We start from the raw sequence: 27,096 nt of genomic DNA on the forward strand, positions 1-27,096 counted from the left end.
GGAAAAGCATTGTACAAATAACAGCAATAGCCTGAAAGGACAAGTAAAACATAAGGGATGTTGTGAAGATTGTGATCGTTCTAATCAGGAACATAAAAAAGATAAAAAAACTTGCATTCATTGTAAAACTACATGGCAAAATTGTGAGGATAATCAGTACGTTTGCTGTGAAGAAGATGTTAACTTTTGTAAATTTTGTTTAAACTGTGTAGTGAAAAACACTCAATCTGAAAGTTGGAGGGATTTGTTTCAAAAACTTAAACAATGTGATGACCCAGAAAAGATTAACCATGGTAGTAAATCAACGCCCCAAATCGCAAGCAACAACCTCAGTTCATCACAGGAAGACCTAATTAACATTTGTCCATCGCAAAAATTACGCATGTGCGTATTTACTATAAAAATATTAAGAAATCTAACCATGCACTTGACACCCAAAGAGTGTCAGGAAATCGAAACTGCGAAATATACAAAGGATCCGTTTTTCAAGTCGTGGAAAGATATTAAAGAAACTATATCATATGCTCTAAAATTCTCTTTGAACTATTTAGAGGAAAAGGGTTGTATCACTTCAGATAAAGTCAAAGAGAATGTCAATATTTTAATCGACGTTTTAACTCCGTACTTTGTTATACCCTTGTCAACTCAAAAGATTGAAAAATTCCTCTCTGCCGATCAGGAGTTTAAGAGTCTGAATGACTGTGGGCAGAAAATGAATGAATTATTAGATGAATTTAAAAAAATGACCCAAACACTTAAAACAATGACTAATAAATTGATTGTCAAGATGGAGGTAGCATATTCCTCCTCTGGTACAAAGCGCTTTCATTTAGATTGTTCGGAAGCAAAAAGCATGAAAGAAAAGCTAAAGGAATCCGCAAATCGAATCTCGACGAATGAATATACATATGATATCAATGTCACCAATTTTGCTTCTACCTCGGAACCCAAACGAGCTCAAATCGAGATTAAAATAAGTTCAGAAAATCTATCATTAAAAGAATATAACAGCTCAGATACTTCAAAGTCAAAGGATTTATTCGATAAAGAAAATGCTTTTAAGTGAAATAGATGCTGAAAATGCGATTCGTACAGGTTGGCACCAGGGGTCTATTATGATACAGATTTCAATTTTGAAAGAACACGAGGCTGAATGGAGCCAGGAAGAACTTACCAAAATTGCTGATTTGTTACCAGTATTTGACCAAACTATCCCAAGTTTTCTACACTTCGAGTGCAATTCCTCTTCAAAAATGGTCAACACTACAGCCAGTATTGAATTGGAAATTATCACTGAATCAAAGATGCCATATGATAAGGACCACGTCATTGACCTATTACACCAATATTCGAGCCATCCTACTATGGACATCGAGAAAATTTGTAAGTTTTTTATATATTAATTTTTGAATAAACTTATTTTGGCGAGAACTAAATTTGGCATATTTTAGCATTATTACCAAAAAATTCTGCCTTTTGGTCTACTATAAGACTCATAGACAAAAAAAAAGAACCAATTTATCCTGCCATATCGCAAAAGTTGAAAGAAAGTGATGTCTCGCAAAATAAGTTTCTCTCCAAATCTAAGAAATTTTGATGGGAATTTAATTCGGTGGATGGCTAGATAAATTTAATTTGGTGATTGTAGGACATTTTAGGGAAGAATTTTCATTAGCATAAAAACTGTTTGTGCCCTAATATACCCCAAATCTAAGAAGTTCATAGACTTGATTGGCGGGTTGGAATAAATTTGGTGGACGGTGGAAAATACTCGGGCATTTTAAGGGCTCTGACCATACTTTAATGGGATAAACTTTCGCAGCGGTTAAATTTGCGAATTTCGCGGATTTCAGTGTCATCCGCGAAAATCTGCGAAATTAAGTCCCAATGGGAATTTGGAAGGGCCTCAACCACGAAATTAAGTACCCACGAAAAATTTGAAATCTTTCTTCGATCTGCAAAAATTTTAAATTTTTATCGTCGTTTTTTCGTCCCGCAAAGGTAAATAGGACACTATCATGGTTTTCCTGTGAATATTTTTGAATTTTAATATATGATGCTTCAAAACAGGACATAGATCAGTATTCTGTTTGCAAAATTTGGAATCCCTTTAGAAAAATAAGATTTAGTCCTGATACGCGAAATTACGCGAAAAATCTGCGAAATTAAGTCCCCGCAAAATTTTTGAATTTCACGGATAGGCCCAACCGTGAAATTTAATCCCCGCGAACGTTTATATCCCATTAAAGTAGTCAGAAAATTTGTTAAGGGATCCGAAGATAGAACTTTTGTTTTGGCTTCTTTGACATCTTTAACAGAAATGAACAGTAATTTGATTTTTTGGTCCTAAGTACTAAGTCGTATTAAGTCTTAAAACTCAGAGTTGCAAACTCAGAGTTACAAACTCAGAGTTACAAACTCAGAGTTACAAACTCAGAGTTACAAACTCAGAGTTACAAACTCAGAGTTACAAACTCAGAGTTACAAACTCAGAGTTACAAACTCAGAGTTACAAACTCAGAGTTACAAACTCAGAGTTATAAACTCAGAGTTACAAACTCAGAGTTAAAACTCTACTTTCCAACGGTACTTTAGAGCACTTAAAAATCACTTGTGGTTTTCAAATTTGAGTGAATTCCCCTTTTGTACCAAATATTACGGTGGGGATTGTAAGGCATGTCCAAATCTTTCAAAATGAACTTAATTTTTTATCACCGTTTACACTCCTATCACTTCATACTTCGAAAGAAGTAATAATTATAATCAAAAAAGATGCTGACGTCAGCAAAACTTGTTTTTTGAATAACTCCTGTTTAGCTGATGGTATAAACATGAAATTTGGACCAAAGTTGTACAACATTAAAATGATCAATATGAAAAAAATATTTTGAAATTATGATGACGTCAGAACTTTATTCCAAAATTTCGTATTATTCTCTGATTTCTGCTGATATCAGCAAGATTTGAAGTAACCTTTGATGCAGAATAAGGGCAAAGGCCAAAAGAAATATTTCAATTATTTTTGTTTGTAATAGCAGAACTTTGGAAATAATTTCAATATTTCTCTAGAAAGCATCACAATTGTATCTTTTCAAGAGTCGATTTTAGATTTTTGGCCTGATAACCATGATCCCTCTATTACTTGCCCTGATGCACTTTCCCAAATTTTGAAATTTTGAATCTCCTTTCTTTTTAAGCCACTCGCGATACCGAATCTAAAGAATTTGAGATTGTTTATGACAAATCGAAACAATTATCATTTAAAAAGAATTTTGCTGACGAAGAATCCTCCATACCAGGTGAGTGGATTGTAAATTATCCCACATTATAATATATCCCCTTTCTAAAGTCTGTATCAAAAAGGTTTCCAGTGTTTTTATTTTTTACCATAACCTTCCAAGCATTTGTCGTATAAAGTTTTGCTGTAGTTGAAAAGATAATTTGATGCGGATATTTTTTTCCACTATTTTGTTTTTCAAAGTTCGTTTAAGAAACTTCATAAGCAGCCGGCGAAGAGATTTTTTAGAAATATGTGTTCTTATCTTCTAGGAGACCAAATTTTATGACTTTTCAATTTTTAACAAATGATGTGTTCTGATTTCTAGGAAACCTTTATCGCACTATTTGTCTCCCTAAACTTATCAGGGGCGGGGTTTGTAGGGGTTCGAAATACCGTTTTCCCGTCGAAATTTTTGTTGAATCCCGGAATCCTGAAAGTTGAAAAGAATAATAACACCGTCACACCGGTTTGCACAGGTTCAAATACCGGCATAATGACAAAAAATAAGGTCAAATACCGTCACCGTCTGATTTTAAAATACCGTTTTCCCGTGTTTTTTTTCGTCAAATCCCGTAATACCGTACTAAAAAAGGGCCAATCCCGTCACACCGTAAAAGTACAACCCCCCTTATCACTACTTTATGGTTTGATGTGTTTTCAAATCTAGGGAAAACAGTTCGCCAAGTTAACTTATAAGATATTTGTTTTTCTCCCGGGGGGGGGGGTACTTAGGCAAAAATGGATGATGGGTATGTGCGGACGGTAAGAGTCGGTTTTTTTCACCTTTCAAAGTCTCTCAAGGGTCGGAAAATTTAAGATTTTTATGAAATTTTTTTTTGATTTCTAGAGAAAAAATTGTAATAATTTTTTTCTAAGGGTATGACTTTTTTTAAAAATCAAAAAAAAATTGTAATAAAGTCTCTCTAAGGGTCACCTTTTCAGCAAAAATCAGTCTCTCTAAGGGTCGGTTTTTGGAGGTCCCGTCCGCACATACCCCTCATTCGCCAACCCTAGTACCCCCCGGGGTTTTTCTCCACGAAAGATGTGTTCTGAAAGTTACTAGGGTTACTAGGTAACAAGATTACATAAATTTTTTCTTGATTATACCCCTGTCTCCATGAAAGATGTGTTATGAAGCTTTCTAGTGTGACCTAGACAACAAGAACACGTTAGATGACCGTAATTATATCCCTGTCTCGTCAGAACACATCATAATTTCTAGACATTTCTAGCTGATTAATTTTCGAAGATCTGATTAGAACAGATCAAAATTTCGAGCTGAAATATGCTCTCAGACCACATCGGAAAAAAAGGTCGCCTCGCCGACTGCTTTCGGAACTTCTTGTAGAATAGCGCTATAATTACCATTTTCTCAAGATTTTAATCTTAGATGAGCAACACTGTGAAATATTTTTTCAAAAATACTAAATCCGTCGGATCAGGTGCACTTATCAGTACCCAAGGTAGCATTCTTTACTAGTGACTGTCAAGATACCTAGATAAGATCCTTTACCAGTGACTGTCAAGATACCTAGATAAGATCCTTTACCTGTGACTGTCAAGATACCTAGATAAGATTCTTTACCAGTGACTGTCAAGTTACCTAGGTAACATTCTTTACTAGTGACAGTCAAGATACCTAGGTAATATTCTTTACCAGTGACTGTCAAGATACCTAGGTAAGATCCTTTACCAGTGACTGTCAAGATACCTAGATAAGATCCTTTACCAGTGACTGTCAAGATACCTAGATAAGATCCTTTACCAGTGACAGTCAAGATACCTAGGTAAGATCCTTTACCAGTGACTGTCAAGATACCTAGGTAAGATTCTTTACCAGTGACTGTCAAGATACGTAGGTAAGATCCTTTACCAGTGACAGTCAAGTTACCTAGGTAACATTCTTTACCAGTGACTCTCAAGATACCTAGATAAGATCCTTTACCAGTGACTGTCAAGATACGTAGGTAAGATCCTTTACCAGTGACAGTCAAGTTACCTAGGTAAGATTCTTTACCAGTGACTGTCAAGATACCTAGGTAAGATCCTTTACCAGTGACTGTCAAGATACGTAGGTAAGATCCTTTACCAGTGACAGTCAAGTTACCTAGGTAACATTCTTTACCAGTGACAGTCAAGATACCTAGGTAAGATTCTTTACCAGTGACTGTCAAGATACCTAGGTAAGATTCTTTACCAGTGACTGTCAAGATACCTAGGTAAGATTCTTTACCAGTGACTGTCAAGATACCTAGGTAAGATCCTTTACCAGTGACTGTCAAGATACCTAGATAAGATCCTTTACCAGTGACAGTCAAGATACCTAGGTAAGATTCTTTACCAGTGACAGTCAAGATACCTAGGTAAGATCCTTTACCAGTGACTGTCAAGATACGTAGGTAAGATCCTTTACCAGTGACAGTCAAGTTACCTAGGTAAGATCCTTTACCAGTGACTGTCAAGATACCTAGGTAAGATTCTTTGCCAGTGACTGTCAAGATACGTAGGTAAGATCCTTTACCAGTGACAGTCAAGTTACCTAGGCAACATTCTTTACCAGTGACTCTCAAGATACCTAGGTAAGATTCTTTACCAGTGACTGTCAAGATACCTAGGTAAGATCCTTTACCAGTGACTGTCAAGATACGTAGGTAAGATCCTTTACCAGTGACAGTCAAGTTACCTAGGTAAGATCCTTTACCAGTGACTGTCAAGATACCTAGGTAAGATTCTTTACCAGTGACTGTCAAGATACGTAGGTAAGATCCTTTACCAGTGACAGTCAAGTTACCTAGGTAACATTCTTTACCAGTGACTCTCAAGATACCTAGGTAAGATTCTTTACCAGTGACTGTCAAGATACCTAGGTAAGATTCTTTACCAGTGACTGTCAAGATACGTAGGTAAGATCCTTTACCAGTGACAGTCAAGATACGTAGGTAAGATCCTTTACCAGTGACAGTCAAGATACCTAGGTAAGATTCTTTACCAGTGACTGTCAAGATACGTAGGTAAGATGCTTTACCAGTGACAGTCAAGTTACCTAGGCAACATTCTTTACCAGTGACTCTCAAGATACCTAGGTAAGATTCTTTACCAGTGACTGTCAAGATACCTAGGTAAGATTCTTTACCAGTGACAGTCAAGATACCTAGGTAAGATCCTTTACCAGTGACTGTCAAGATACGTAGGTAAGATCCTTTACCAGTGACAGTCAAGTTACCTAGGTAAGATCCTTTACCAGTGACTGTCAAGATACCTAGGTAAGATTCTTTACCAGTGACTGTCAAGATACCTAGGTAAGATTCTTTACCAGTGACTGTCAAGATACGTAGGTAAGATCCTCTTTACCAGTGACAGTCAAGATACCTAGATAAGATTCTTTACCAGTGACAGTCAAGATACCTAGGTAAGATTCTTTACCAGTGATAGTCAAGATACCTAGGTAAGATTCTTTACCAGTGACTGTCAAGATACGTAGGTAAGATCCTTTACTAGTGACAGTCAAGTTACCTAGGTAACATTCTTTACCAGTGACAGTCAAGTTACCTAGGTAACATTCTTTACCAGTGACTGTCAAGATACCTAGGTAAGATTCTTTACCAGTGACTGTCAAGATACGTAGGTAAGATCCTTTACCAGTGACTGTCAAGATACCTAGGTAAGATTCTTTACCAGTGACTGTCAAGATACGTAGGTAAGATCCTTTACCAGTGACAGTCAAGTTACCTAGGTAACATTCTTTACCAGTGACTGTCAAGATACCTAGGTAAGATCCTTTACCAGTGACTGTCAAGATACCTAGATAAGATCCTTTACCAGTGACAGTCAAGATACCTAGGTAAGATCCTTTACCAGTGACAGTCAAGATACCTAGGTAAGATTCTTTACCAGTGACTGTCAAGATACCTAGGTAAGATTCTTTACCAGTGACTGTCAAGATACGTAGGTAAGATCCTTTACCAGTGACAGTCAAGTTACCTAGGTAACATTCTTTACCAGTGACAGTCAAGATACCTAGGTAAGATTCTTTACCAGTGACAGTCAAGATACCTAGGTAAGATTCTTTACCAGTGACTGTCAAGATACGTAGGTAAGATCCTTTACCAGTGACAGTCAAGTTACCTAGGTAACATTCTTTACCAGTGACTGTCAAGATACCTAGGTAAGATTCTTTACCAGTGACTGTCAAGATACCTAGGTAAGATCCTTTACCAGTGACTGTCAAGATACCTAGATAAGATCCTTTACCAGTGACAGTCAAGATACCTAGGTAAGATTCTTTACCAGTGACAGTCAAGATACGTAGGTAAGATTCTTTACCAGTGACTGTCAAGATACGTAGGTAAGATCCTTTACCAGTGACAGTCAAGATACCTAGGTAAGATTCTTTACCAGTGACTGTCAAGATACGTAGGTAAGATCCTTTACCAGTGACAGTCAAGTTACCTAGGTAACATTCTTTACCAGTGACTGTCAAGATACCTAGGTAAGATTCTTTACCAGTGACTGTCAAGATACCTAGGTAAGATTCTTTACCAGTGACTGTCAAGATACCTAGATAAGATTCTTTACCAGTCTGTCAAGCTACTTAAGTATTTTGAGTAAAACCACTCTTAGGTAAAATTCTTTACCAGCTTTTTTACTGGTAAAGAATGCTACCTTGAGTACCGATGAGTGCACCTGATCCAATTCGTCAAAAGATATTTAACAAAGTGTTAACTGACCCCTTAAATGCGTGTTTTTAGCTGTGTTTTTGTAGTCCGGCAGAAAAAACTTTCTTTAATTAATATCTTTTGCGATTGAAGTAAACGGTCATGAATTAAGTTTAGTAAACTTTCCAGAGATAGGAAACTTTCATCCTGGCATTTCAAATTCTAAAAAATTTCTGCTCGCTTTGCTCGCAACTTAGTCTTTAAATTATGTTCATTCTGTTATTCATCTTTCCGTTGCATCCATCAATCTTTCAAATTACCGTTATCCTAATGGATAAAATGTCTGGAAAATATTGGGAAATACTTTTGACTGCATATTGTTGGAATCTGGAAAAATATGGCTTTTGAGAGTAAAATCTGGAATTTTCAAATTGGCGAACCTGTAGCAGCCTTGCTCACCCTACTGGAATGTTGGCTTCGTTGAAAATGATGAAAAAGTTAACACAAACCCTACTCAAAATGGCCTGATTTTAACATACCCAGAAGAACTTTTCTTTCAAAAAAGTCACTCCACTAGAATTTTCTCCTTCCCTTTCTTCTAAAATCCAATATTTGAAAGTGAAACACCCGGAAAAGGCAAAAAAGAAGTCGCTCACTATCAAAATTTTTCACTTCAACATGTTGCCTGTATCTAACCCTGACTTGTATGGTAATTTCCACGTTATTATGGATATGGTTCGTTGTCATATTGTTATGAATTTTTTTGATCACTTTCACAAAAACATAACTTTTTTATGGAAAATCTTAGGCAAAACAAACCATACACAGAAAATGATCTAACGGAAAAGGGCCCACTAACGAAGGATAAACTTGAACATTGAGAACGCGTGTTCTTATATTGAGAAGTTGATAAAACTTGATACCACATACTGCCCGCTTTTCCCCAAACCACCATTCAAGAATCAGACTCTGCTGAGTAGTACTAAATCAAAAGTTTATAGATAAAAAAAAAAGTTGTCAAAATCTTTCTTTCCCCAATGAAAATCAAGAAGATTTTTACCACCATAATCAATAGATTTTTAGATTCCCACTCAAATGGGTGCTCAATACCCACTGGCCTATAGAGACAGGGGTGTTCAGTTCACCTAAATTTTGAAATTCCACTGCAAATGAAGGGTTTTGACACGTGAAATAGGCATTAACAACATGAGTTAAAAGAACTATCACAATGGACGAACCCACACACTTTTCACCTAACCTCTGTATATATTACAAAAGATTTTGAAGTTATATTAAGCAGTAATCTCTTTTTTTCTTTTTTTTTTCAAAAAGATCGAATGGCTTGCAATCTTCACCAGTCTCCATCAGAAGAACATGTTCACAAATTTGTCAACCAACCTAGTTCAATAGAAGTACAATCATACGATGACTCTAACAAATCGGTTTCAATGAATGACAATTATGAATCGGACATTAAGGAGGAGCCAATGGCTGCTGGGGAAAAACTTGAAGCGGAACCCTCGAGAAAAAAACTTAAACTAGAAAAAGAAACAGGTACTCTACACTACCTAATTATCTTCCATACCGTGATTAGTCATTAGTTTTTCATTGTTTGGGACATTTCATTCATTGTCTATAAAATTGTTCAGATACTTCACTTGATAAAAGACGGGGGGCACTTAGACACAATTGGGTACGGGGACGTGACGCTGGTCAGGGTCCCCTATTTAGGCTCTGAAGATATCTGACAAAGAAGAGTCCCAAATTTACTAATTTTCAGGTCGATTTTTTGTTCTGAAAGGGTCCCAATTTTATCAAACATTCATATTTGACAGGGTCCACTTGTCAAGTGGCACGTCCCCGTCGGCCGTCAAAGTCAGTACCCTCCCCGGATAAAAGACAACGTCATCCCCTTATAAATAAAATTTAAAACAAAAAATTTATGATTTATTAACAAAGAAATTTGGCTGAGGAATGTATATTGTCAAAATGTTGATAGAATGACTTCAGGGACATGTCTAAATGTCGTAAAAAGACTACAAGGGCGCGTTTACACTGGAAGGCTTCCTTAATCAAATTGTTATTATAGAATTTTTCATGTTTTACAATACAAATCAAAGGACAACAAAGCGTATATGTAACGAAGAGTCGAACGAATTGCTTTGTCACTTTCATTTTAATTTCTTTAATTAAAAGCTATAAGCTCTACAGGGTGTCCCGAAAAAAAGTTTCCAGTTCGAAGGTTGTTGCGTATGTTTAACAAAATGTAAGAAAATATATACCAATTGTTTTTTGTAAAATTTATTCATAAATGATGTCTCATGACAATTAATATGACACAGAGAGAAACTTTGATAAACATTGCAAATTTTGTGAAACACACACAAGAACTTTCTTTCTATAGAAGTGGCTCGACTTGATACTTTTTTTCGGGACACCTTATGTATTGTCTTAAAGGTATGGTAGGAGCAGCCTTTAAAACAAAAGATTTTATTAAGGAAGCATAAACATAGGATGCGTGCAATGAACAAAAAGTTTTGCGATTTCAAACATGAATGAACTGAGGAAATGTGATGTGTAAGACTAAAAAAGAAGTGAGACCGTGATTGGCTAAGGTTAGCTAGTATTGTCAAAGTAATGATTACAAAGAGAGGAATATATCAAATGTGACGACAAGTATTGGAAAAGACTTGATTGCTTGAAAAAATGGCTAAACATGAAGTATACTAGAGATATAATAATTGGTCAGCCGAAGCTGAGCATTCAAATAGGTAAAATTTTCCATAAGACGGCAAAAAAAAAATCCGATTTCCCGATCTCACTTTGATTTCTAAACTTTCTTCCGATCGGGTTAACTTTTTGGGTACTTTTAGCGTGCGTTGTTTTTACAGATCATAATGTGGTGTTTCAAGATGGCGGCTCAAGCGATAAGTCAGATGTGATAAGTCAGTGTTGTACCAAAGTATTTCCAGTGTAAATCTGTTGCAAGCTTCAATTTCTGTCATTTATTTTTTTAACTCGGCAAATCAAACACATGATTTTCATCAAGGGGATTCTTTTTCTACATCTTTTGAAGGTTTAAAGCCGTTTGCTCAAGTTTTTGTTTATGTTGAATTTTCTGATACTTTTTATTGCTGCTTTTTATTAGTTTTTGCAATAAAAACATGTTTTTCTTGTTTGCCTCTAGGTGGGATTGATGGTGTTATAATGTTATTGGAATTTGATAAAGTTTACAAAAGTACAGCTACTGTCTAAATTTGATAAAGACTGGATCCAATCATGCTTTTTTGGACTTGGTTTGGACGTGTTTGATAAGGCGAATCGCAAAAAATTGTTTGGTTCCCGTCATTTCTACTTTAAAAAGTGGGGGTCATTCGGTCGAAAATATTTTTCTTTTAAGAAGCAGCTACATCTTGTTGAAAGGGAATCCGTGTGGACTGATCCGAATTTTAAAATTGAGAAACCAAGGATAAACTGGTTTTCGGTTTACTCTCAATTAGCATGCGGCTCGCTACTTCGATTTGAAAACTTATAAACACAGAGCGTGCATAGGTCGACAGTGGAAATCCAGCAAAGCAGCGGAAAAGCTTTCCGACTCTCCAACTCTACCTGCTGACCGTAAATCAGGGTCGGTCAGATGACGGGAACCAAATGATGAAATCACATCTCCTATTATTGGACTTGCAAAATTATGACAAATGGTCTTTGGAATTTGATCAATTATATTAATATTAATATATACAGTTCTTGTTGAAATTGATCAAACAATTTTTCACGCAGTTCCGGACGCAGATTGTGTTTTTCTAACCTTTTCTAACCTTGGCGCACGTTTTGACTGAATGATGGAGTGGAATGAATGGCGATAACAGTTTATACATATCTCTTATCAGACTTGCAGAAAGCGGACTGCAGAAAGTTATGAAAAATGGTTTCTAGAATTTAATGAATTATACCGTCAAGTTACACAACATGCACACTCTCGTCACAACTTGCACAGTCATAACAAACAGATCCATCTGGTCTTCATTTAACATTGTTTTAAAGTTTAAAAAACACTGCCAGTGCTTGGCACAGAAGAGAGGACTCCCAGTTGAAATTAATTGCTACTCCGCTGCCCTGTTGAATTTATTTATTATGGTCGTTTGTTTATTCCGCCAAGGCGGTAAAGCGATCGCCCAAATTCATAGACCAATCAAAAGGGAGTTTAAAGCAAAATGGGGGAAAAATGAGCTTCCCTGCATAGTTATGAATTTTAAGTTTTGCTTTCAATTATCATTTGCGACCAGCAAAGTCTTCAAGATGGTAGTGTGCATGTTGTGTAACTTGACGGTACTAAACTACAAAATTTATTTACGAAGACTGGATGTAAATTATGTTTTTCTGACCTTGCCAAATTTTGGCTCTGACTGAATAGCAGTCAGTTTTTACGTACCTCATTGGCCTTGCAGACAACTGACAAATGGTTTCTGTAATTTGACCAAGTCTACCAAAATACAGTTCCTGTTGAAATGTTATAAATATGAACTACGTTTTGCAAAGATTTTGATGCAAATTGTGTTTTCCTGGAGTTTGCGCTTTGTGACTTAAAGTTTGTAGCCCGGGGGGGGTACTAGGATTGATGGGTGTCGGGTATGTGCGTGCCAGACCTCTGGACCCTTACCCTTAGAGAGACTGAATTTTGGTGAAAAGGTGACCCTTAGAGAGACTCAGTGTAGAAAAACCCAACCCTTAGAGAGACTTTTTCACAAAAAGTTTCTATAATGGGCCAAAAAAATTCGATTTTTAAAAGAATTTTTCCAATTTTCGAAAAATTTCTCTAATTTTTGAAAAATTTTCTCACTTTTTTTAAAAATGTTCTCACTTTTTTGACTTTTCACTTTTCTTTGACCCGAGTATGTGAAAAAACCGACCCTTAGAGAGACTGATTTTGACTTTTGTTGTTTTGGTAACCCTTAGAGAGACTTTGGGAGGGTGAAAAACCCTACCCTTAAGGCACGCACATACCCAGCACCCATTTTTGCCTAAGTACCCCCCCCGGGGTTTGTAGCTTGTTAGTTTAAAGTGTTATTGGAGTTTTATCAAGTAAAACAAAAAGTACAGTTTCTATATATTTGATGGATATCTTTATTTTGGTTCTGACGTTTTGGCAATTTTCTAATTTATTTCTAGATAACACTTTGGTCAGATATGGATATTGTCTACACCCAACAGAAAAAATGTATCATAACTGACTGGAATGAAATTAACAAAAAGTTTAATTACACTATGTTTCTCTTTTATTTTATAGTAATGAACTATAGCTTAATTGTTTGATGTAGTAGAAACAGTGCTACAATGCTAAAGAGAAGTCCCAGACATCCCAGAGAAGTATACTTTGATCTTCTCGTGGGGGGGGGGGGGTTGGAGGAGCTCTCAGGCTTGTTTTAAATAATTTTAAATCAAGTTATCAAATGTTTCACATTTTTAGTCTACTCTGTTTCAGTACAGTACATCTCTTACATCTGTTAACCCACTTATTAAAGCTATCTAGCTAAGCTCTATTGGCTGACCTTCCAGCCTCGGCTGGTTTATTTAGATTTGAAACATACAAAATAAAACATTTTATCGACAACTTTGGGAGACTAGAGATTTGACAGAAAATAGACCAAAGTAGAAGTAAATTGCAACTTGGATAGAGAATTGTGGAGATATTGAATTGATGTTGGTTTAGAAGTCTTCCTAGTTGTGATTTGTCAAAAAGTTGAATTTGTCAACATAAACTAATGTTGCATAATATATATTGCAAGATTAACATCTAATAAATACTTTTTTAAAGAACTACGAAATTTATTAGAATCAGCTTCGTCCCGAATAAACTTTGACGACTTGCCTTGCCAATTTTTGAAGATTTTTGAAAATACCTTTTCAACAATTTTAAGCTTGATAAAATTGAAGCGTTCAATTCAAAATTTTTCTAAGACTTTTTGGGCCTTTGGACGTGTTTCTCACTAATGCTGCAAAAATACTGAAGCTGAGCTCAATACGGTGCATCTGTTATTGCCCCGCAGGGGCTTTTGTTGCTCCACGTAGCGGACTTGCTCGCCAGAAAAATATTCATGTTCATGTTTCTTCCAATTCTGAGCGGGCCGCCGCGGTTAAAAAATGTTCGCGCGCGATATCTCTTTTGTTGCTACTTGTATTGATTTCCTAGCTATGCACGGACAGAGAAGGTAGTTTTCCTAGGTTTGTTACTATAACGAGGAACAAGAAGTAAAGAGAAGTAACAAGAAGTAACGAGAAGTAACAAGAAGCAACGAGAAGCAACGAGTTCTCAAATGAAAGTGACGAGTACCAAACCTAAGTAACGAGTAATTTAGTCAAGAAAATGACGCTCCATTGTCTTGCTTTTGTTACCGGTTAATTGTTTTAAGATTGATGACGTCATTTCTAGATTCTTTTTCAAGCACCTATATCTCGTGATTGGCTTGTCTGTTTCCTTTCAAATTTGGCATGTGACACCTTAACAAAAATGGCTTGAAATTACCTTAATCAGAATTTGTCAATTTTGGTGATGACGTCATCATTTGGGCCCTTTTTGGTACTGGAATCCGGACACCTATATCTTGTGATTGGCTCGTCCGTTTCCTTTCAAATTTGACATGTGACACTTTGACAATAATGCCTTGAAATTAACGTAAATAGATTTTGTCGATTTTGGTGATGACGTCATCATTTGGGCTTTCTTTGGTACCCTAGGCATGTTTATTTCGTTTCTTTTATTCTTTGTCAAATTCGTCTTAAATCTCACGGTGACAAAACGTGTGATTGGTATGTGCGACCCATAAGGGTACTAAGGTCTTAAAGGGTATCTTTAAGTCTTTTAAAGGGGTACATAGCCATATGTTTTTCTCTAAAAAGGTTCAAAAATATTTTTTAGTCAAATTTTTTGCTTATTCTGGTTAAAACAGCTTGAAATTGACTACAATCAGTGTCATAACATATTGGCACTTTTGGCTAATTTACCATTTTTCAAAAATTGAAGTTCAAGCGAGAACGTCAATTTCAGGCTTTCAACTTGATTTCATCAATTATTTCGATCTGGAAGGGATTTATTGGTTTCTAGGCTATATTTCAAGCCCTACTGGACCATTTTTGAACTTTTGAATCCTCGGATCCTGAGGTCCTAAGTCTTAAGTCTAGCGTGAAAACTTAAAGTTAAAACTTTACCCTTCGAACCTACTTTAGAGCATATACAAATTGATTGTGGTTTCAAAACTTCCCGGTATATTTCCCTTTTGTGCCAAGTATTTTGTCACTGATTGTAGATGAAAATAGTATACATACGATCGTATATATATGTTACATAAATATTTCTATTAACTCTTAGTTTTGAGTTCTGTTTTGACTAAAAGCACTTTGTAAGAGAAATAGAACAAACAAAATTTAGATTAATAAAAGCTAAATAAAGTTGACACAAGAGATTGTAATGGGCTTTCTTCTCAAATATGGTTGTTTTACACCCATTTGTGCATATTCTCTGACAAAAATATCACAACAGACATTTCGTTGCTAAAAAAAAATTGGCTCTTCTTCATGATGAGAATGACGCAATCACGAGATATAGGTATCCGGATTCTAGTACCAAAAAGGGCCCAAATGATGACGTCATCACCAAAATTGACAAAATCTGAATAGGGTAATTTCAAGGCATTATTGTCAAGGTGTCACATGCCAAATTTGAAAGGAAACGGACAAGCCAATCACGAGATATAGGTGTCCAGATTCCAGTACCAAAAAGGGCCCAAATGATGACGTCATCACCAAAATTGACAAAATCTGAATAGGGTAATTTCAAGGCAATATTGTCAAGGTGTCACATGCCAAATTGGAAAGAAAACGGACAATTCAATCACGAGATATAGGTGTCCAGATTCAAAAAGGCCCAAATGATGACGTCATCACCAAAATTGACAAAATCTAATTAGGTTAATTTCAAGGCATTATTTTCAAGGTATCACAGGCCAAATTTGAAAGGAAGAAGACAAGCCAATCACGAGATATAGGTGCCTGAAAAAAATCTAGAAATGACGTCATCAATCTTAAAACAATTAACTGGTGACAAAAGCAAGACAAAATAGCGTCATTTTCTTGCCTAAAGTAGTCGTTACTTAGTTTTGGTACTCGTTACTTTCATTTGAGAATTCGTTACTTCTCGTTACCTACTCGTTACTTCTCGTTACTTCTCGTTACTTCTTGTTCCTCGTTATAGTAACAACCTTTTCCTAGCTATCCACGATGGTTGAAATTTGACAATGACTTGCTTTTTTAGCTAGCTGTGCTTTTTTTGCTGCACAAGAAAACAGAAAAAGGTATAAATATTCAAATATCTATGAAAATGTCTAAGAAAAATCATGATGAGCCTTCTTCAGAAGGAATTTCTCAGAAATTTATTGAGCCTTCTTCAGTTTCTTATAATGGAATTTCTCAGAAAATTGTTGATGAGCTTTTTTTCAGAAGAAGAACAGACAGCTAGATCAGGAGAGGTACGTGTACAAAAATGATAGAGGTAATAGAGACTTACATTTTATGAATTTGTGTAGAAACCAAGATTCAGTGTATACATGTGCAGTAGACTCATTTTTGGAAATAGCATATGCTGAAATTGAGACACAGAGCTTCTTCTTTGATTTGTTAACAAATTGTTTGAAGTCATACAGTATCATTTTAAATTCAGACATCACAGACAATAGAGAAAATGAAGTAAAACCTATCTATTATTTGTCAGCCTGTTTGGGACTTCTTATTGTAAGTTGCACATCTTTTGAAAAACGTGATTGTGATGCTGAGTTTTCTCAGATTTTTTCAGGAAGTATTGTTCGTAATTTTTCAGAGTAAGAAAAAGCTTCCCAGCCGGCACACAACGTCAAAACAACGTTCATTTGACATTCATAACGTCCAAATAACGTTATTTGAACGTTAAAACAACGTTGTGTGCCAGCTGGGTTTATTTGAAACACGTTACAGAATAGAGGGATCATGCTCTAAAGTCTATTCACGATAAGTGTGCACTCTTTTTTCATTTACCTATAACTTTTGAAGGAATTCTTCAATCTTTATAAATTTGGTATCGTTGGAGAGATATTTGTGAGTGGAACAATTTGAAAAAAAAAAGTCTTTAAAAAAATTCTAAAAACGAAGATGAAAATGAAGAAGAAAAAAATGAAGATCTTGTAGAGAAGTGCTAAAACTTTCATTTTAACTGGAGAGATTCTTTGATCTTAGGAGGTCATCACTGTGAAAAAATTTCACTAAAATATTTTTTCAATATAAAGTTATGATACAAAGTTAATAAGTGATTGACCCCAAAAAACAGCAAAAAACAGCAGAAAACAGCGTTTTTAGACGTCAATCAGCTTAGAACTTTGTTTGATATCTTTTGACTTAATGATTATTTTTGAGAAATTTTTTCACAGTGATGATGTTCGATAATGAAGGAGTCACTTCAGTGAAAATGAAAGTTATAGCACCTTTCTACAAGATCTTCATTTTTTTCTTCTTCATTTTCATCTTCATTTTTAGAATTTTGATATGGATTTTTTTATTCCAAATTGTTCCACTCACTAATATCTTTCCAACGATACCAAATTTATAAAGATTGAAGAATTCCTTCAAAAGTTATAGGTAAATGAAAAAAGAGTGCACACTTATCGTGAATAGACTTTAACTGTGGTGAAGAATTAATTCGTCAATGTAGTATATTTTTGAATTACATTTCAGAATTAAACTTAAATCGTTTAGATGATTTCCATGATTGGCAAAATCTTTTAAACCCAGTTATGATTGATAAATCAATAATGATACATCGCTAGTGTCATTTAAATTTCGAATCCCCTATTCAGAAGTGAAAATGTAAACCAGATCGGTCCAAAGTTCGAAACTTCAAGTTTATTAAAGACAATTTTTTGCTGCAAAAAAATCAATTTTTCAATTATCAAATGTTTTTTATAAGCACGTGTCTGCCTTTGGTTAGGCTTAAGTATGCTTAAGACCGCAGCAAATCTAGGCTCAACATATGCAATTATATTTCAGGCTTAAGTATGTTATATTATGTTTAATAATTTACCGAATCTGAGTCTTCATTAGACTAGAGTCTACTTTTGGCTGAACTTTGCTTTTTGATAATTTGGATGATGCTGAATTCAGTAATGTATACTAGAACCAATTTGCAATCCCTCGGTACTTTCAATTTCAAGCATTATTTTTTGCCGTCTCCATAATTCCGCTGAAAAGAGCCTGGGGCTTTCTGTAAATTCTGCTAGCATATTAGAGCAAAGCACTGCCAAAAAGAATCCAGGCCACTTAATCGCATCATCCAGTCTATCAAAAAGCCTTAAGTGGCCTCTGGGCTAGGTCGTCAAAGGCTTATAGACGTTATGCTTATAAAAAAATCATGTATAATTGGTTCATATCATGGCAGCTTTTTTCTGATTTTAGCAAAATATTGGACTCACTTTCATTCTGAAAAATGGAGCTTCCCTGGACCAAAAGGCTATTTCAAATGTACTTTCTTTTGGTTTTTTTTTAGTCCTGGTTCCTCCGGGCTGGGTATGCTCTGCGCCTCTGCGGGGCATTTTTATCCATGGCTAATTGCTAGTACTTTAATTTTAAAAGAAGTTATGAGAGAAACGATTAGCAAATTAATGTTTTACCAAAGATTTATTATACACTGGATAAACGACTCATAAAACGATGGAGAGCGATCATTGTATTTCCTTTGTTTCAGAAAACAATTGATGTTCTAGCTTTGTCCGCAAAGGACAACTGTCATGGCGGTTCGAAGATGTCTGATTTTTAAAAATGTTTATCAGTCTTATTTTTAAAAAGTTCTCTAGCTCCTTCTTTTTGTACATTTGCAGAAAAATTTTTTGAAAGTAAGGCTAGCATTCCAAGCCGGATACATTTGTGATATCTAAAGTGAGAAAAACGTCATTAGACAAGAAATTCAGACAAAATGCTTATAATGACACAAAATTTTCAATTGGAAATATCTTTCCAAGACTGTCCCCAGAAGAGCTGAAATTAACATGCATAAGACTTGAGTGTCTTGGCTCCATTGTGGTATGAAAATCCTTTGTAGGCACGTGGTGGCAAGGTGGTTTTTTTTTGGTTGAAGTTTGAAAATTTCCGGTGTCAACATTAAATTTCTTATACACAACACGTCTTTTGCATCTTTCTCACACGTTGAAACGTCATAACGACTTATAATTATCAATTAAGTGAAAGAATCTGACTCTCACAGGAAAGATTTAGGTCTCTTTTTGGGAATTGGATGAGTGATTTTCGATAATAAATGCAATAAAAATGCTTCGAAAAATCATTTAACCCTTTAAGTGCCGATGTCGTATATATACGACATGGGCTATATAGGAGGGCGAAGCCCTCCTGTAATGCCCAGTTTGAGTTAGAAATCGTTATTTTTGGTCGAACTCGTAGGAATTAGATTGTCCTTTATGGTCAAGCAAAAAAAAATTCAAAAGTGAGTCTTTCCAGCGAAATTTTAAGCAAAAAAGTCAAAAAAATGCAAAAAATTGACAAAAATTCACTTTTTTGAGATTCTGACCGTTTTTTGACTATTTTTGGTCAACGAGTGATCCAAGAACCTCCAAATTTGGCCCTGTTTTACTTTATTCTGTCTTCTAGTGAATTGATTTGAAATTTTACCACTGGGCACCTTTTCATCAGTTCAGTCAGGTCCGCGCAGCGGGCCTGACTGCTTTAATTCCCTAACCTACCCCCCCCCCCTTGGCCGCCGCCCACCACGCCCTTCCTAAATCGGGCGGCGCCGAAGGCGCCCAAAAGAAAGAAGAGACTCTAAGCTATCCAACGAGCTATATACGAGCTTCTAATTCCTTCTAGATCAGGAGATATAAGCCCTTAAAATTTGAACTAGCGATTTTTTAAAAAAAACTTAGAAAAAAGGACCCTGGCACTCAAAGGGTTAATGAGTGAAGGAGAGTGAACAATAATATCATTACTGCGGACATAGCTAGTACACGAGAAATCGGCAAAAATCTGTTACTTGTATATCCAGTGTATAATAAATCCTTGGTTTTACTTCTTATCTTTCGAAACAGAAGCAGTTTCTGACGTGTTCTACGATGGCTCTGAGGTTTCCCTACTTCTAAAAATATGATTTCGAGAAGAGAAGAAAAATTTCTAGCAGAGAAGTAAAAATTTTTCACAGAGAAGTAAAAGTTTTTTTAAAAGATTAAGAGAAGTAATAGATTTTTTACTTCCCTGCCACGATATTTTGTAAAAGATTTTACTTCTCTGCTAGAAATTTTTACTTCTCTTCTCGAAATCATATTTTTAGAAGTGGGGAAACCTCAGAGCCATCGTATTTTGTCTGCCTTCCTTCCCGGAGTTGTTTTTTTTGCTTGATTTGCTTGGTAGTTTGCTTGATGAATTTTTACACTTTTTCAACTGGAGAAGTTATGGAAACAACAAGACTTTGAAAAGATTTACCTTGAAATACTGTATTTTGATTTCAAAATATAGGATACACTAACAAAAGAGACAGTTTATGGAAAGCGCATAACAAACCAACAACATCACTGATAAGGACATGGGAAGGATTATATTGCGAAAGTCCAAACGGGGCTTGTTGTTGCTTGCTCGTGCTTGCTCGTGCTTGGCTTTGGTATGTTTTGAATGACTGTGTTGTCCAATGATTTCGTTACATTTTGATGTCTACTCTATGATGGAGCGCTCGTTTCAGAGAGGTAAAATTGGAATCAAAGAACATGATGGGGAAGAAAGCAAGAAAGCGAGTTTTGGTTTTGATTTTGAATTGCTATGGGCTTGGACTTGGACATCATACAGTGTTTATTCTATAGATTCAATGTAATTGACTGAACCTAATTAGGACTGTTTGGGATTGATCCTCGCAATTTACTAATGGTGCTTATTTTCGCAAAGCAACGTACAGACGGAGCAAAACATCAGCGCATATACAGAACATTTTATAGCTCTTTCTACCTAGACAGGTTAAACTTCTCTGTAAAGAGGGGACCATTCGTAATTTTTATTTTTTAGACAGAAAATGTAAATTTAAGGTCTTTTTAAAAAATATATAAAAACTTTGTACCGTCAAAACAAACTTTAAAATTATATCACTTCAAAACGCTATTTTTTCTTATGTGATTCATTAGTTCCTGCCTGCGCAAAATTTGTTCTCTTAAGGTATATCCCTGTCTCTTTATTTCAGATTTTTAGCTCTACCATGTTCTTAGAAGACATCCCTACTATCATCCGGACTTATATCTAAATTTCTTGAATTTTGTTTCCTAGAAAATCTGAAAGTCAATAACATTTCATATGGAGAGATATTACAAATTAGTAAAGACCCTTTACTTTCTTAATTTAGAACCCAGCCAAACCCTCCGCCCAAGCAAGAATCTCAGGTAGGTTTAACCTTATGTTGTTTAAAAACTCAAATTGGTAAATTTTCGCATGAAAATGAAAAGGACTGTTTTCAACTAAGATTATCCAACATTTTTCAAAACTATAGTTTTTCAAGCCACTATGTTCTGTTCACACTTTGACGTATTAGTAACAGTAAGAGAATCTGAAGAAAAAATATACAATACATTTTATGATAAAGCCCGGGGGCACTCCATTACTAAATGGCGATTTGTGCCGCCAAAAAAACGGCTTTAAAAATCGAACACTAAAAGTGCAGCCCTTGAGAAGTGCAAAGGTTCCCTTAAAATGTATTTTACCGAACGTTTCTGACCCTTATAGTGTAGTTTTATTTCATATCTTGTTGTGCTTGAGCCACCTAAAAATGAGCATGAGATGTTGACACAATGTTAAAAAAATATCAAAATGGGTGTAAGTCAAAACTAGAAAGATACAACGAATTATAAGAGACACTAGATAAATGAGTCATAAAACGGTGGAGAGCGACCATTGTATTTCCTTTGTTTCAGAAAAAAATTGATGTTCTAGCTTTGTCCGCAAAGGACAACTGTCATGGCGGCTCGAAGTATCTGATTTGTAAAAAATGTTTATTAATCTCATTTTAAAAAAGTTCTCTAGAATTTTTTTTTCGTACCTTTGCAGGGAAAAAACTTTGAGAGTAAGGCTAGAATACCACGCCGGACACATTTGTGAAATCTAATTAGTGTGGTCGTGTTACAAAACTACAGGCTGTTTTTAGGAAAAAAATAAGATCTAGCTGAAACTTTCTCCAGACCTTCTCGATATATTTCATGCGCAAGTTCCACTTTTTGCCACATTTTGGTCTAAAATTGACCATAAATAGCATCTTCTGCGTGAATTATCTTGAGTTAGGTAATGAAATCGGCTATACCCGTTTAAAAGTCTATATAGTTTTTCGAGAGCTTTCGAATGGTATACTTGATAATGTCTGAAAATGAGTTTGAAATTTTCAAAAAATTTCGCCCTCAGGGTTTTGCCTGGGGAAAAAAGAAATGTCCCAAAAAAGGGATGTTCCACCAGTGGGATTTTAGGGGTATTTTTCCTGAGGCATAACCATCCTATAGAGAAGGTCTGGAGAAAGTTTCAGCTAGATCTTATTGTTTTCCCGTAAATTATGCTAAACGACCCCACTAAATGTGAAAAAAACATCATTAGACAAGAAAAATTAAACAAAATGCTTATGGTAACACGAAATTTTCAATTGGGAATATCTTTCCAAAACTGTTACCACAAAAGCTAAAACTAACAAACATTAGACTTGAGTGTCTCGGTTTCACCATGGATTTATTATAGAGACTCTGGATAAACATCAAATGAAACGGTGGAGAGTGAAGTATTGTATTTCCATTGTTTCAGAAAACAATCGATGTACAGGCTTTGTCCGCAAAGGACAACTGTCATGGCGGCTCGAAGGACTCTGATTTTGAAAAGTGATAAATACTCTTATTTCTAAAAAAGTTCTCTAACTTTATCTATTCGTGCTTTTGCTCGCGAAAGGTTTGAACAGGGTCGTTGTAAAACATGGAGTAGCTCCATGGAATACCTATTGGAGTACTCTAAAAACGGATCCGGTTGATATTACAGGGTCCATGGGTACCAAGCCTATCAGTGAGAGTGACTGATACGCCTGACGCCCAAAGGTAAATTTACTGACCGAAAGTAGACTCCGCCTAACTCTCCACCCAGTTTCACTGGTACGTTTCGCACCCAAAACGCGTTAGAACCTAGACCCTTCCACTGATACGCTTCGCACCAAAAACGCGTTAGAACCTAGACCCTTCACTGATACGCTTCGTACCCAAAACGCGTTAGAACCTAGACCCTTCACTGATACGCTTCGCACCAAAAACGTGTTAGAGCCTAGACCCTTCCACTGATACGCTTCGCACCCAAAATGCGTTAGAACCTAGACCCTTCACTGATACGCTTCGCACCCAAAACACCTTAGAACCACACCCTTCCACTGATACGCTTCGCACCCAAAACGCGTTAGAACCACACCCTTCCACTGACACGCTTCGCACCCAAAACACGTTAGAACCTAGACCCTTCACTGATAGGCTTCGCACCCGAAACACTTTAGAACCACACCCTTCACTGATACGCTTTGCACCTAAAACACGTTAGAACCTAGACCCTTCACTGATACGCTTCGCACCAAAAACGTGTTAAAGCCTAGACCCTTCACTGATACGCTTCGCACCCAAAACGCGTTAGAACCTAGACCCAAAAATTAGCTTGGCAACTTTTTTGAAAATTATAACTTTTTACCTTATTTTACGCCCAAAATACCTTAAGTTAGGTTATCAAATACCTCTGTTAAGGAGTTAAGATGTGTAATAGATTTATATAGATACTACTTTAAACACTATAAGGTTGCCAAATTTGTTCCAATAAGATTCGATATTCTGAAAAGATTTTATAGAGAGCCGATTTGCTTTATTCTATATATGAAAAATCATCGCGGCGCTTCATTAAATAATTACGATTTCAGAAGATAAATTTCGCTCTTTGTTTAGTAACTGTGAAAAAGATGAAGTCAGTCAAGATCAAGTTTTCAGCTTCTCACTTATGAATACCCTTTCATTGAGCACAAAATCTTATTTAAATCATATCAAAAGATGCAGCCCATTTTATTTTTGGAGATACTTTGAGACAGCCTTTAGAACACAAAAAATCAATCTGTTATTTGTCATCTTTTGTAAATAATAAAAAGTAAATAGTCAAAAATACATTCAAATCTGCGACCTACTTGTGTGTGGGCACCATTTGCTGGATTGACAAAAATTATAAGTATTATTGACAGTATCATGCCTAATGCAATTTTGAGCAAATTGTGGCAACCTCAGATAGCCACGCCATTCGTCACTAGTAATGACGGTGTTTGGCAAAAGCACTCTATCGATGGCTCCTTAGAGTAGCACGGTCACGGCGTAGTACTACCTCCATGTAACCCTTGGTAGGTTGAAACTGTGTATCTGCGAGTCCAAATACCCATAAGGGATTTGCGCGTCTTCCCCTGCCACCCTAGTCATACAAAGTAATAATTAGTGGTAATCGGTTTCAATGAAATTGGCAGTCCGCACATTTAGATGTAACAAAAAGTAATAAAAGTAATATCTTGAAATTGAAAGTGAAGAAGAAAAATGATGAAAATGACGGACAGAAAATTACAGCTGGCCTACTAAATTAAAAGTGGGTCTATTCTTTACCTATGTTATACCCGTTTTGGGGTATTTTGAACGATTTAGCAGAGTTGTAACTTATTAACTAAGATAGATATGAAAATTAGGTAAGTTTACTTTTAATTTCCTTACTTGGGGGTAATTGACAATTTATAATTGAAAATGGTCTAAAAATGGCATTCTTAGCTTGAGTAGCAAAATTCCATCATGGTGATATTCTTAGCATTATTCTTAATTTTTTGGCCCTTTTCATCATGGACATTCTTATAAAGTGTAATCTTATTAAAAAAAAAGCGTGTACAGCACTTTTCTTTAAAGAGCAGTCTTAAAAATGTGCAAACTGCCAATTTGCAATTTTTTCTGCATCTTAAAAAGACTGGTACTGCTAGAAAGATAAGTAAGGTCAGGGCAAGAAGGTTAAGAAAAGTAAAGAAGATGGTATGCTGGTATTCTGAAGATAAATCCTTTACTAAAAAAAGATACTTACTCTTTGACCATGACGAATCATTGATTCATCCACTTGAACTACAAAGTTTTGACCTCCACCACCAACCCTGATCGGATTTCGCTGCAAATCGTTTCTGCAAACCTGTCTCAATTTTTGATACATCTTGATAATTGTGTTTTTAGACCAATTGGTCATTTCTCTAACATTTAGATTTTATTTGACCAGTAATAAATCATCATGAAAGCTTTCGATAACATGACAGAAAAACCTTCGAAAATAGTGCTGTCTCTCACTGTAACATTCGTTCGGCAGGGTCTACCACATCTCCTATGAGAAGAATATCTTAAATACAAATAGTTCCCAGCCCAGGGGCGGGGGTGTTAGGAGAAATGGGAGTCTAGATTTGTAAACTCGAAGAAATCTTTAGAATTTAGAGTCTCTCTATTAGTCACTTTTTATCAATTAGCTCTCTTCAGTCTCAGGGTTCCCTTTTTTACAAAAAATTGGGTTTGTTTAAGACTCAGATCTCAAAGTTCCGATTCTGATTCTTTCCTAAAAATCCAAAAATGTTTTACGCAACAATCTCAAAAATTCCAACAGTTCCCAAAATTACCTAAAACATTACCGAAATCCCTGAAAGATCCAAAAAATAATCACAAAGCTTTTCTGAAGGAATCAAAAATCCAAAATAATTTTTAAAAATTCCTAGCAAATACCAAAAATTTCTAAAAATAATTCCAATTAGCTCTTAAAATCTCTAAGAGATCCCAAAAAAATCTGAAAGTCCCCTAGAAATATTAGAAATCAATTCAAAAAATATTTAAAAACCCCTAAAAACTTTCCTTACATTCAGCAATCTTAAAAATCCCAAAAATCTTTTGATTTCGTACACTTTTTGTGAGTGAAATTTGGTCAAAATTATTGAAAACGTTATCAAAAAAGTCGCGTTAAGAAGAGTCACAAAATTTGGAAAAGTTTTTTTCTCTTTTTTATTAATTCCAAATTGGAGGGCACATGCCCATCATGTCGTAATACTAATACCCTCTCATAGAATGTTTCCAAAAGAAAATTATAGTTTTCCTTATTCTATAAAAGAGGTGGTGCAACATAATATAAAAAAATCTTACCATCAGTAACCATCTAAAACAGTATCAGCGTTCAAATTCATCTGTCTACCGCAGTTTTGGCATATTTTATTTGGTGGAATCAATGCGTACGCTTGTAAAAAATGAATAACTTCGATTTTGGTCCCATCGTACAATATTCTGCCCCATCGATCTAAAAACTGACGGTGTAAGCGAGCTGCAGCTCTTCGTGCTGCTGCCATTTCAACGGGACTGATTCATTCATTGATGTGAAATATTCGGACTTTTCTGATCAACGCTGACCCACCAGAGATAATGCAAAATATAAATATATTAGACATGTCTAGACTATACTAGACTCAAAATGGGTCTAGACATTTTTATAAACTTTTAAAATCAGTACATGACACTTTTCTTTTGGACAGGTCTAAAACGCCTAATACCTACTACTTAATACTTACTACCTAATACTTAAAACTTACTACCTAATACTTAATACTGACTACCTAATCAATTTGGATACTTTACAGACCAGAACTTCCAGGCTCTCCTTCGCCTGTTCGAATCTCTATTCTAAAACATTGGTTTCGAGGAATTTGAATGTGTTATCTAAAAGAATATTTAAATAAGTATTTAATAAATATTTAAATATTAAATATTTTCTTCGCCTCATATAAGTACAAAGCAAAAGGTTATTATCTTTATCTAGTTTTTCTTCCTTTTACTGCTCTCTCTATTATGACTTTGATTTAATTATAAAAACACGTGTGCAAATATCTAAAATAGATATTCTTATACACCCCTGCCTCTAACGCGTTTTGGGTTCTTCCTTTAAAACAAGGAACCTTTGTTTTCTCAGCAAAAGTTTTAAATTTGCCTCCAAATTGCCTCCAAAGTGGAGCAGTCGTTTTATTTCAGGGTCAAAATGTTAAAAATACAGTTGAGCATGCTATTAAATGGT

At 35.6% G+C, this 27,096-nt stretch overlaps 1 protein-coding gene across 1 annotated transcript in view; it reads left to right on the plus strand.

The window, feature by feature from the left end:
* LOC136803883 (probable replication factor C subunit 1) overlaps positions 1-27,096 on the plus strand; it is a 39,576-nt gene that overhangs the window by 8,727 nt on the left and 3,753 nt on the right. The window contains exons 4-6 of the mRNA XM_067060610.1: positions 3,198-3,299; positions 9,268-9,489; positions 21,341-21,377. Of these exons, the coding sequence (XP_066916711.1) occupies positions 3,198-3,299; positions 9,268-9,489; positions 21,341-21,377 (361 nt within the window). The remainder of the gene's footprint in view (positions 1-3,197; positions 3,300-9,267; positions 9,490-21,340; positions 21,378-27,096) is intronic.

The sequence above is a fragment of the Clytia hemisphaerica genome, unplaced genomic scaffold (genome assembly GCF_902728285.1).
Source record: "Clytia hemisphaerica strain Z4C2 unplaced genomic scaffold, Clytia hemisphaerica genome assembly, whole genome shotgun sequence".
Classification (NCBI taxonomy): domain Eukaryota; kingdom Metazoa; phylum Cnidaria; class Hydrozoa; order Leptothecata; family Clytiidae; genus Clytia; species Clytia hemisphaerica.